This window comes from Thamnophis sirtalis, unplaced genomic scaffold, assembly GCF_051295495.1.
Source record: "Thamnophis sirtalis isolate CommonGarterSnake01/CBP01778 unplaced genomic scaffold, rThaSir2_p1.2 scaffold_4, whole genome shotgun sequence".
Classification (NCBI taxonomy): domain Eukaryota; kingdom Metazoa; phylum Chordata; class Lepidosauria; order Squamata; family Natricidae; genus Thamnophis; species Thamnophis sirtalis.
In genome coordinates this window covers 126,856,366-126,868,918 of record NW_028261384.1, presented here as the reverse complement: position 1 = coordinate 126,868,918, position 12,553 = coordinate 126,856,366, and the positions used below count along the sequence as shown (strand labels likewise).

The following is a 12,553-nucleotide window of genomic DNA, read 5'->3' as shown; positions in this document are numbered from 1 at the left end:
GTGGATTTGCATTTTTTTTAATACTCAAATTCAGGAATTTTCCTGTCATATAGAAATATCAAATGTCCCAGTTTCATCGCTTGGGAATACTTGTGTAATTTTTATAATATTCAACCATTGGCTTTGTCTTTGTTGTTGTTGTTATTATGTTTCACGCCGTAAAGCTCTTCCGAGAGTAGAAAATTGGGGCTTCTTTTAGTATGAATAGTAGGAGTTTGCCACAATGACTTTTACCTATTCCACTCAGAAGCAAATCCATAATAGGGCTGTCAAACTTGCAGTCTGCAGGCTGGATGAGTCACGTGCTGGCCATGCCCACACCCAGTTTAGCGGAGAGGGGGGGAAAGTCACAATAAGTCATGTGATGACGCCATGATGACGTGAGTTTGACACCTCTGATTTACAGTGAAGAGGAGGAGGAAATGACACCATATATGTTACGATGTTATCAGACCTCCTCATGGATCTTTTGGGCCATATTTATTTATTTGCATTTATTATATGTATGCACTGCTCATCTTGCATTGTGAGGAGACACTGAATAGTTTACAACATTATCCCCTTTTCAGTGACACCAACAAATGCAGTTACGAGAACCTTCCTATGATATACGCAGGATGAATGCTTTCCTTTGACAAACACAAATAATTCAGCTTTCGGACCGTCACCAAGTATTTTAAAAAACCTTTATTTGTTTACTTAATCCCTGGTCTCATTTCTTAAACATCTGCAAAGAAGCAGAACAGAGTTTGGGGAATATGCAGAAATAGGATGAAACTGATCTACCCCTATCCATTCTCTGCAAATTGTTTCTCTGTATCAGCCCAGATGTGTTTTGCAGACAATATACAAAGATCAAGAATTTTAGGAGCACTTTTTAATTGATCACTAGCTGATAACCCGACATACCCCGGGTATTTATTTATAGGGGGAAAATGTCCGGACCAAACATTAATTTCTAATATTGAATTTCCCCCCCCTACCAGAGGGAGCCCCCTTGTGGAGTACAGTGAAGCTGTTACCATGGCAACTCCACTGTGCTGCACAGGAGAAGCCATTTTAAGGCACAACAGGTTGCATCTTAACAGAACACCCACCCCGAAGGGGTGTTAGGGGTATCTTACTCCCCACAGTTTTTGTTTCCAGAGGGTAAGTAATCTGTGTACCAAGTTTGCTTGAAATTTCTCAAGGTCTGTGATCACCAAACACTGTTTGAACGTCATGGTTTGAGAAGCATCTCCTACATCACCGTTCCTCTACAGAGGGATGGGGTTGGGCAGAGAATACGTTTGAAGCCTTCCCCATTACAGAAAGGATGAGAGGTAGTTTAGATAGAAGGCGAGCATGGCAACCCTCTTGCTGGTTTTGAGGAAACAAACAGGATGGACATGACAGAGAACTCTGGACAGATGCAGGGGTGGGATTCAGCTGTTTCGGACCAGTTCAGGCGAACCGCTAGTTCCAGTGATCAGTTGGCTCCGCCCACACTCCCCTGCGATAGTCTGTCTTTCAAATAAAGGAAACAAATATTTCCTTTGTTTGAAGCCCAGGTGATAGGTGTGGGAGAACGGATTGCCGTGCTTCAGCTGTTTTAGTAGCCGGGCGGCAGCAGAAGGTAAGTTTTAGAGTTGTTTTCAAATGCACTGCACTCAGCAAAGCAGTTGTTACACCGGTTGAATCCCACCACTGGAGAGATGTGTAGTATAGACATAATATCCTGGGAAACTGAGGTTCTTACTTAGATAGCCATATAAGATAGATTAGTCCATGGAATCAATTATCATAGGACATACAGCTCTCCAAAATGTAAATGTGGAGCAGATAAATAAAGGACTAAGCATTGGCGAGAGCATGGTAACTCAATAGGTAGTCTCACACTTTTGCCCAAACTCTTTATCGTGGAGTACCGGATAAATAAATTGACCGATAGAGGGCAGCCACTAAGTAGGAGAAAGATGGTTAAGCAACTGATATCCGGTCCCCCAACACAGTAAATGTTAGAGTGTGGGAATTGTCATTTAGCAACTTCTTCAGGACCACAGGTGCTCCAGTCTTGGAGGGATGATGATGTCAGCTCTTTGAAACCTCTTGACTGCAAAGAGCAGGAGGACAGAAGATTTAATGAGGACTCTGCGTTGAGTTATAGGAGGCCCCTAATTGAAGGCTGAAAGAAAACACAGGTAGAAGATAAAAGAAAACAGATTCAAATTCATCCATGTCAAAATCCTCAGAAGCTGGCCCAGCTGGTTTTTTTTTGTGTGGTCCTGGACATCTATGCTTTCTCTGGGCTGACTTCCAGTCTTCTTCAAGCTTTATGAACTCCAGAATTCTGATCATTATTCAGCTCTGTCCTCCTTCACAGGATGGCTCCGGAAAGTCACTTAAGTCCCTGCCAATGATCTCAGTAACTGGAGAGAGTAGTCAGAAAAAAAAGAAAAGGAGAGAAAGCGAGAGCCAATTTGAAGGAAAGCTCACCATACAGCAGCTTGTGAACTCACTAGGTGGCCTTAACCAAGCCATTGAAATTTCCGAGGCTTAGCCTGCAACGCTTGTTATTGTGGGAAATTTATTATGAGCAACAGTGCTGGAATCATAATTCCCAGGTTCTGTTTTGAACATGGGCAGTGTGTTAACAGCCTGCCAGGCCCCTGTGAGTGGACATCTCCTGGTTGGCTGCTCCATTGCTGGGCTAAGTCAAGCTCACTGTAACAGCATTGCAAAAAAGGCATTAAGAGTTGTTAACCTAATTTTGCGAATCTTCTTCTCCTGTAACATTGTACTGCAAACTAGGGCATACAAAACCTTTGCCAGACCAATTCTCAAATACAGCTTGTCTGCCTGGAATCCACACTGTATATTGGACATTAATACAATTGAGCGAGTCCAGAGGTATTTCACGAGAAGAGTCCTCCACTCCTCTGCTCACAACAAAATATCTTATGCCATCAGGCTTGAAATTTTGGGCTTGGACAACCTAGAATTACGCCGACTAAGGTCTGACCTAAGTGTAGTACACAAAATTGTCTGCTACAATGTCCTACCTGTCAATGAATACTTCAGCTTCAACCACAATAATACAGGGACAAACAATCGATACAAACTCAAGGTAAACTGCTACAAAATCGATTGCAGAAAATACTTCAGCAACAGAGTGGTCAAGGCCTGGAATGCTCTACCTGACTTCGTTGTTACAATCTCAAACCCTCACAGCTTCAACCTTAAACTGTCTACCGTGGACCTCACCCCTTTCCTAAGAGGTCCGTAAAGGGGGTGTGCATAAGTGGACCAGCATACCTACTGTCCCTGTCTTAGTATCCCCATTTATCTGTATTTACTTCCTGTGTTCATGTTTATGTTCATTCCTATACTTGTTATCTTGTACATGCTTGACAAACAAACAAACAAATAAATACATAAATAAATGGACCTCTCATTTGAATCCTGAGCTACAAATATTCTATAAATATTCTCCTTCATTGCGCTGTGCATGAACACAAAGTCCTTTCACCTGCTAGCAAAGTTTGTAGTGTAGTTTGGATCAACGGGATGAACTGGATCAACCCTCCCTAAGGTCAATTGCTCTTCCCCCAAGAGATAATGACAGAAGCTAATTTTAAACACGGCTGGTTCATTTTGCCAGAAAATGTAGGGGGAGTTGTTATATCCTCAAACCCCCAAAGCTTTAATCTTAAACTGTCTAGCGTGAATCTTATTCCTTTCCTAAGAGGTCTGTAAGGGGGATTGCATAAATGCACCTGCGTGCCTACCGTCCCTGTCCTACTGTCCCCATTTATTCGTACCCATTTTCCTTGTTCATCTCCATGTTTATACCTATACCTGTTACCTTGTGCATGTTTGACAAACTAAATAAAATAACTAAATCTAATGAGCATAGGATGAAAAGACAAGAAGACTGGACAGAAATAGTGGGTAGCAATTTAAGTTTCATGCTCAGCCTGGATGGATTTGAAGGGCAACCAACAGAAGTAATCAAACAGCCATTTTCAACCTCAACTAATCTCAGATTTAGTTCCTCATCTCTCAAGGCACATGCACTGAAAAACTGACAAAACAATTTGGATCAGCAGCCAGGATGAAACATCCTCAAATCCATAGTGTCATCAATGTTTAGTTTGGTTTGGCCTGTCAACCCAACCAACATGGCTTGGAAATAATGATTTATAGCGTAACACTGTGCAAGTCTAGAATCGATGATAGTAGCTAAAGGTAAAAGTTCCCCTCACACATATGTGCTAGTCATTCCCGACTCTAGGGGGCAGTGCTCATCTCCGTTTCAAAGCCGAAGAGCCAGCACTGTCCGAAGTTGTCTCCGTGGTCATGTGGCAAGCATGACTAAATGCCGAAGGTGCCCGGAAGGCTGTTACCTTCCCACCATAGGTGGTCCCTATTTTTCTACTTGCATTTTTAATGCTTTCGAACTGTTAGGTTGGCAGAAGCTGAGACGAGTAATGGGAGCTCACTCCGTTACGTGGCGCTAGGGATTTGAACCACCAAACTGCCGACCTTTCTGATCGACAAGCTCAATGACTCAGCCACTGAGCCACCGCTTCCCATATAACAGTAGATGGCAATCTTCAGAATACTAAAAAGGGCTGGACTGAGTCTGTACTTGAATGGGAGAAATCCCAGCTTTCTCCATCTATAATTCCACTAAAATTCTTTGAAATTGTGGCCACCAACACCCACTACTAATTGCTCAGTCATTCAAAGTATTAAATTTCAAGCTGAGCCCTACAGGATATGTAGGGCTCAGCTGGAAGTTTAACTCAATGCCCAATACTTTGGAAATGAGCTTAAGGTTAGTCCTATGCAGACACTTGAGTTGAAGCTCATTTTCAAATTCAGCCTGATTGGACCTGTCTTTTGAGAAAAAGTGACTATGAATATTGGCTTAACCATTCATCTTTTTGAACAGGAGGTGAAAAGACTATAAATGCCATTTATTTTTGTCGAGCTGCCTTCTGCAGCCAATCATTTTCTGTGGTGCCAGCCTCATTCTGCTACTTTTGCTAATTTAGTATTACTAGTGAGGCACAACACTAACACAAATAAGTCCTAGTGGATGAGGAAAGCTACTTATTCAAGAGAGGTGAGGGTTACCAGATCTGGACTGCAATGCTCCAGATGGCCCCTAGATGGAAGCAAGAGAATGTTTTGTCTCTCGGTCCTACCACCTTGAGGTGATCTTGATTTCTACAGCTGTGATCTGAAAGCTCCAAGGCAAGCATTCACACCACCAGCACAGTGGTTAGAATGCAGTATTGCAGGTTAACTCTGCCCACAGCCAAGATTTCAATCCTGACTGGCTCAAGGTTGACTCAGCCTTAAATCCTTCAAAGGTTAATAAAACAAGGACCCAGATTGTTGGGAGCAAGACACCAACATTGCAAACAGCTCAGAGAATGCTATAAAGCACTACAGAATAGTATATAACTCTAAGTACTATCACTATTGCTATTCTGTGTCATTATGACCTGATTTTGGCAGGGCTAGGTTTTCATATAGAAAAAAAGAGGAAAACCTGGTTAGTCTTCTTAAATTGAAACCAAATCTTATTTAAAGCTTCTCAAATCTACCTTTACCTTCTTCCAGTGTGATCCCATGGATAGGCAAGTTTTCCCGGAAGCCACTGCTGAACCCCGATTTCTCCAGTTCCTTGGGGTTAAACTCCTGGGATCCAAGGTCTGGATCTGTCCATTCTGGTGACCTCTCCCCGCTATGGGTTTCTCTCCCTCCTGGTGCATGAGGACTATGCTGTGGACTAGCGGGCTGGAAGTGTGGAGGGTGGCAATCTAATGTGTGAAGGTGGGGCAGGCTTGGGGGAGCAAGGCGAGGTACAGAGAGGTTAACGCCTCCATAGGTCTCACTGGGAGGGAAGCGGAAGGCCGGGCTGTAATGGGGAGGTGTTGAGAATGAGCAAGGGCTCCAGTTGGAGCCATACGGGGAACAAGGTGGGGAGCGCTCGGGACTGTAAGAGAAGGGAGGTCTGGAAGGGGAGAAATCCATGCCCCCATGTGCTGGTGGTAGTGAAAAGGGAACATTTGGAGTGATGTGTGGGAATGTATGGGGCTTGGAATCCAGATGTGGCTCTTCTTTGAAGATCACTAGAGAAGAAGAGAAGGTTGACAGTCCAGGGGTGGGCTGCTGGGAGTTCGCACACGTTCGGGCGATCCTCTAGCTAGGATTCTGCCCAGTTTGGTTAACCCCCAAATGCCAACCCTGGCTGGACATAGCTACTCTGCCCCTCCCCTCCCCCCCACCCCACTCCACTCCTCCCAGGAGTCTCCATACAGCCCGTTCATCATGCCAGATAAGAGCAGGTCCCATACAGAGGCTCAGGGAGGGGGTGGAATAGGCCTACCGAAGGAAGTCCGGAAACAGGCCTTTTACTGGCCTCTGGAGGGCCTCTGTAGCCCGGCGGAAGCAGTTTTTGCCCTTCCAGAGGCTTGAGGAAGGCCTCAGGAGCCTGGGGAAGGTGAAAAATGTGAAGCCTCCTGCCATAGTGCAGGAGGCCCACTAGGCCATGCCCACCATAGCCACACTCACCTAGCAACGGGGCAGCAAACCCGTTGCTGCAATTTTTGAAGCCCACCCCTGGGCTTCGAGCACATTTTAGCACTCAGCGATTCTTATCTTCCAGGTCCACCTACCAGGCAAATATTTGAAGCCTTGAGCCGGACTTCTTTTCCGGCGCCCATTGGAAATATAGAAGTAAGTCTGAACAGGCCGCGAAACTCTCCTGTTGCTGTATTCAGGAATGGTGAGGGTCAGCAAAGCCTGTGGAAGGAGGAGGACGTGGTGTCAAGGCAAGTAAATACAATAGAGAAGGTTGTTGAGCCTTGTTGGAGTGCAGTACTGCAGGCTATGTCTGCTGCCTGCTGCCTGCCTGCAATTTGGCAGTTTGAATCCCACCAGGCTCAAGGTTGACTCATCCTTCCATCCTTCCGAGGCGGGTAAAATGAGGACCCAGATTGTTGGGGGCCATATGCTGATTCTGCAAACCACTTAGAGAGGGCTGTAAAAGCACTGTGAAGCGGTATACAAGTCAAAGTGCTATTGCTATTGGTAATTCCACAATCTGGATATGCTTTTTTCCAATTCCTCAGAATTCTCAGCAATGACCATGCTGAAGTAGCTAAGGAATTCTTGGAGGTGAAGTCCACATATTTGAGAACAATCAAATTAAGGAACCCAGGAAGAAGAATGCCCTGCTCCAATCACTACCCATCAATTGCTGTTATATTGAAAAAAAACAAAAAACCTGCCTCGTGGCTGGGAAAATTTCTCCAATGTGGTCCCATAGTCAGGGATGGGCTGTTGGGGGTTCTCAGAGGTTTGGGAGAACTTCTAGCTAAGTTTCTGTGCAGTTCAGAGAACCCCCCCCCAATCCCACTCCTGGCTGACCCTGCCCAACCTTCCCCTCCTCTCCCAGGAAGCCCACTTAGGATGCAGGTAAGTGCAGAGTACATGCAGAGGCTCAGGGAGGGCAAAAAGCAGGCCTACCAGAAGTTCAGAAAGGCTGAAACAGGCCCATTTTGGCCTCCAGAGGGCCTCCGGAGTCTGTGGAGGCTCTTTTCACACTTCCGGAGGCTCAATAAAAGCCTCTGAAGCCCAGAGAGGGCAACCCCTCCCCCTCCACCACCGCCATGGTGCAGGAGGCCACGCCCACCATTGCCATGCCCACCCAGCAACCTGGCAGAGAACCCATTGCTAAAAATGTTGAAGCCCACCCCTGCCCATAGATGATAGTGTATAATTCTCACGCTCACCTCTGTGCTTTTCAAGCGATTAACATTTGCTTCCTCTTCCCACTGAAGTTTTCCATCTGAAACCAACAAGAAAAAAAGGAGCTAGTTCTCTATGAGTTCACCAACGGATCAGACGCTGATAGTGGTGTAAGAGATGGAGGTGCAGTTTTCTGGATCAGGGCAAAGAGTCACTTAATCCGGCGAACTCCTTCGTGAAGATTAAAAGCAGGAGATGATAAAAATAGTCCGAACCCACAAGGGAGGAGAGGATAGGAAAGGAAGGAAAAGGAAGGGAAAGGAAGGGAAGGGAAGGAAAGGGAAAGAAGGAAAGGAAAGGAACCAGATCTCACTTACCAGGGCCTCGTTCGATGAAAACAACTTTTGATTCTGGCAGAAAGTTGGCTCCACTAATGACCATCTCTTCGCCACCATGCACCGAGCAGGCGCTAAGACTGTAATGCTCTACTTGTGGGAGTTCTTGAGCTGAGCGCTGGGCTGCAAGGAGGGAGGAGAGAAGCAAGAGGAACAGAGGCTAAAAGTCATAGCTGTTTGACAGCGGAATTGGGGAGTGTGTGAAATTACAGGCCAACTCATCCGCTGCACCCTGTGTAGAAGAATCACTTCCTGAAACATTTTCTCAATCCCAACTTCATGCTTTTAAAACCAATCTTGAGCAAAAACCCAGCACCCTTCCTAGGCAACAGATATCATGCACTGTAATACAACTGGACACTGCAAAGTGGGTTTTTAAAAAAATAAAAAGTAACAAAACCCACTCAGATCTTTCCAAAGGCTAGTGAGATATTACCAATTTCCCTTTGGGATCCCTCAATGCAATCTTGGGAGAGTTCTGGCAAACTCACAAGCTTTGACCTATTTTTTTAAAAATACAATAAGTTCAAGATAGGTACATTTGAATGTGTGCTTGTACCTATGCATGATTGTGTTTCTATACAAGCGTTCCTCAGTGGTGGGATCCTGCCAGTTTAACAACCGCTTTGGTGATTACATGCTGCGCGCGTCCCAGCAGTTTTAACAAAACTTACCTCCCACGTTACTTCTCGGGAGTAACACAGCTGAGGAGTGGCAATCCACTCTGCCACATGAATCAGCTGAGAGGATATAAGGTAAGTGAAGTGTAGAGGCAGGTGGGCGGACCAACATGATCATCGGAGCGAACTGATTCGCTCCCCTGCTGATCGTTGGAGCTACTGGTTCGTCCGAACTGGTCCGAACTAGCTCAGTCCCACACTTGGTGTTTCTTGACTTACAACTATTCATTTAGTGACCATTCAAAGTTACAACAGCCCTGAAAAAAAGTGACATAACCATTTTTCACCCAGCCGTTGCAAAATCCTCAGGGGCCACATGATCAAAACTTGGACAATTGGCAATTGGCTCTTATTTTTTTTATTAAAGAGTTTTAATAGATTTTACAAGTATTTCCCCTTCCCCTTCTCTCCCTTCACCCCAACCCCTCACCCCTTCCAACCCTCCCTCCCCCCAACCTCCCGGAGCAAAATAGAGGGTATAAACGTTTAACAATCATACACTAACATAAACTAACTAACTTTAGCGTCGTACCTTCACTTATAATTTAACTCCCCTTTTATTAAGCTAACTTTAAGTAAATTGTAACATTCCTTTTCATTCATTCATAAGCTGACTGAAATTTCTTAGTCCCATATTTATTTTGAATATAATGAGTCCATCTTCTCCATTCCAACTTGTATTTCTCATCTGAATGGTCCTTCAAGTATGCTGATATTTTGGCCATCTCTGCTAAGTTTATTACTTTTAACGTCCATTCTTGAATAGTAGGCAATTCTTCCTTCTTCCAGTACTGTGCCACCAACAATCTTGCTGCCATTGTTAAGTTCAAAATCAAGTTAATCTCTATAACTGTACAGACTGTAATTATACCTAAGAAGAATAACTGAGGAGGAGCAACTGGCTCTTGTTGATGATGGTTGCAGTAACCTGGGGTGACGTGATCACCGTTTGCGACTTTCTGACAAGCCAAGTCAATGAGGAAGCCAAATTCATTTAACAACCATGTCACTAACTGAACCACTGTAGTGATTTACTGTGGCAAAAAAAGTCATAAAATGTGGCAAGACCCACTTAACAACCGTCTCCCATAGCAACATGTTGTGTTCAATAGTAGTCATACATTGACGACTACCTGTGTACACACGGACACCTGTGGTGGGATTCAAAATTTTTTGCTACTGGTTCTGTGGGTATGCTTTGTGGGTGTGGCAGAGGAACGATACTGCAAAATCCCCATTCCCTCCCCACTCTCAAAATTTTCTCTACTGGGCTCTCCAGAACTTGCTGAATACCACCTCTGATGGTATTTTGGAGTAAATACTTCGAACGGATGGTCGATTTTTCTTCACGTTCTCAAATCTGGAGTTTTCCTGGATGTTTTAGCCCAGCACTGGGTAAAGGACGGATGGCAAATTTTCAACAGGAATGGCTTCCTCAGTTGCTGGAGTAGCTACCATGGATGTAGAGGTGAGATTGGTGATGGTGGGTAAGCACTAAAAGGTCCTCTCTCCAGTTCCCCATCACCCACAACAGTAGTAGGATAAGTTAACAACCAGTTCTTTGCCCTGATGACCAGCTGGGTAGGCGGGGATCAGTGGTCATGTGACTGGGTGGGCCTGGACAACTCAACGTCACTCAGGTCAATGGGCGCTTTGCCTTAGCTGTTACAATGTTTCAAGGGTTAACTGGAGAGGCAGTTTCTGTAAGCAGGGTAATAAAGATTAGGCTAGAAACCACACCAGAATGTTTCCTTCCTGCCTTCTTTACAGGATTAGCTCTGTAAAGTAGGGGAGGGGGGGGGGACAAAAGGAGATTTCTTCCAACAACCGGTTCTCTGAACTGCTTAGAAAGTTAAGAACCGGTTCTCCCGAGTAGGTGTGAACTGGCTGAATCCCATCACTGACCCACAATGTGGAATCAACAGACTTGACTTTCCTTTGAACAATCTTGAGAATAAGTCTATGGAGATTCTCAGTCATCCAGGTCATGGTTGTCCCAAATGTGCTTTTTTTTTTTCAAGAGGGAACTGGACTTTCTGCTTTTTAAAAAAAAGACATTTCGCTTCTCATCCAATAAGCTTCTTCACCTCTAAACAATCTGTCCAGAGGTCACCAACCTTTCGGACCTCAGAGACCACTAAATTAATAATTTTAAATTCCACAGACCACTAATATTATCTGCCTAATGACCAGCTGGGTGGGCATAGGAAGGTGGTCATGTGATTGGGTGGGCGTGGTCAACTTGATATCACTCACATCGAGGGGCACCTCGCCAAGCTCTACTCACCCCTCCCCTCCCAGCCACTCCTCGTCTGCCCGCTCGGGCTCCTTAGGGCCCCAACAGGAAGCAGCTGCTGGAACTAAGCAACCACCGTGAGAAAGAGTGGGCAAAACAGCTGGCTCAGTTCAAATTGTATCTGACCAAGAAGGAGGCTCAGCAGAAGCACCTCAATGAGGTCTACGAGCATAGGCTTTCCAAGCAGAGGTAAGACCTGTGAGAGTACAAGGCCAGGAACCGGCACCTGGAGGCTCAGGGGGCTGAGGTGGTCAGCCAGTTCCAGTCCATGATGCAATCCCACTGGAATGAGGCCCTCCAGCACTTTGCCACCAACGGCGCTTCCCTCCAGCCTTCGCCCAAAGCCCCACACCAGGAGGCTGAAGCAGACTCCAAGTCAGAATTTCTGCCCACACCAAAATACCCTTAAGGGGAAGACTCTCTGCAGCAACATAAGCATTCATTGCACTTATACGGCCCAGGGCCGTGGTTTGAGGACCCCTGATTTAATGCAATAGAAAAAATGCAAATAATTTTTCTGCGGACTACCAAAATTTTCTCGTGGACCACCAGTGGTCCATGGACCACCAGTTGGTGACCACTGATCTTGAGGACAGACCCAGCAGTCAAATTGTACCCTAAAGTATCAAATACTTACAACATTCAATGGGCACAGAAGCTGTCTGGATGGAAACCACTTTGCCGTTTCCTTGTGGGACATGAACCCGAAACACCAGCCGTACCCGGGTGTTTTTGCGCCCAATGTCCGTCTCGCCTTTGCGCAGCTCAATGTCTGAATTACGCAGTTTTAGGATTCCCGCACAGTCGATGCTAGACGGTTAGGGAGAAAAAGATCCAGAAGAGATAAAGAAAAAGACAAATGATAAAATGACAATCATCTTGTTAGATCAAGGGAACCAACCAAGGTTACCTTTATTTTTAAAGGAAAGGAAGGTGGAGATGCATTACTCCTCTTGTGAGTTCTAGTCTAGTTCATTTTAACGTATCGAGTAGTGCATATTCAAAGTTGCAATAAAGTTATTCTAAGTCCTGTCTTAGGTCTGAAAACTGGCAGGATGACTTTGGGCCGATCCTTCTCTCTCAACCCAACTGATTTCACGGGGTTGTGGGGAAAATAGGAGGAGGGAGACATATTGTGAGTGTTTGGAATACTGCATCCAGTTTTGGTCGCCTCGATGTAAAAAAAAATGTTGAGACTCTAGAAAGAGTGCAGAGAAGAGCAACAAAGAGGATTAGGGGACTGGAGGCTAAAACATATGAAGAACGGTTGCAGGAACTGGGTATGTCTAGTTTAATGAAAAGAAGGACCAGGGGAGACACGATAGCAGTCTTCCAATATTTGAGGGACTGCCACAGAGAGGAGGGAGTCAGCTATTGGGTGGAAATTAATCAAGGAGAGAAGCAATTTAGAACTATGGAGAAATTTCCTGACGTTT

General features: G+C 45.2%; 1 protein-coding gene across 2 annotated transcripts in view; it reads right to left on the bottom strand.

Annotated features, from left to right (window-relative positions):
• Window positions 1-674: 674 nt before the first annotated feature.
• Window positions 675-12,553, bottom strand: part of NFATC4 (nuclear factor of activated T cells 4) — a 56,309-nt gene continuing 44,430 nt past the window's right edge. Inside the window, exons 5-10 of one of the 2 annotated variants that reach the window (XM_087714154.1) lie at window positions 11,755-11,927; window positions 8,124-8,264; window positions 7,791-7,846; window positions 6,672-6,798; window positions 5,598-6,125; window positions 675-2,408 (exon numbers count right to left, since the gene is read on the bottom strand). In XM_087714154.1, coding sequence (XP_087570280.1) covers window positions 2,341-2,408; window positions 5,598-6,125; window positions 6,672-6,798; window positions 7,791-7,846; window positions 8,124-8,264; window positions 11,755-11,927 — 1,093 coding nt within the window. In that variant the 3' untranslated portion in view covers window positions 675-2,340. The remainder of the gene's footprint in view (window positions 2,409-5,597; window positions 6,126-6,671; window positions 6,799-7,790; window positions 7,847-8,123; window positions 8,265-11,754; window positions 11,928-12,553) is intronic. The other variant, XM_087714153.1, reaches the window with a different exon arrangement.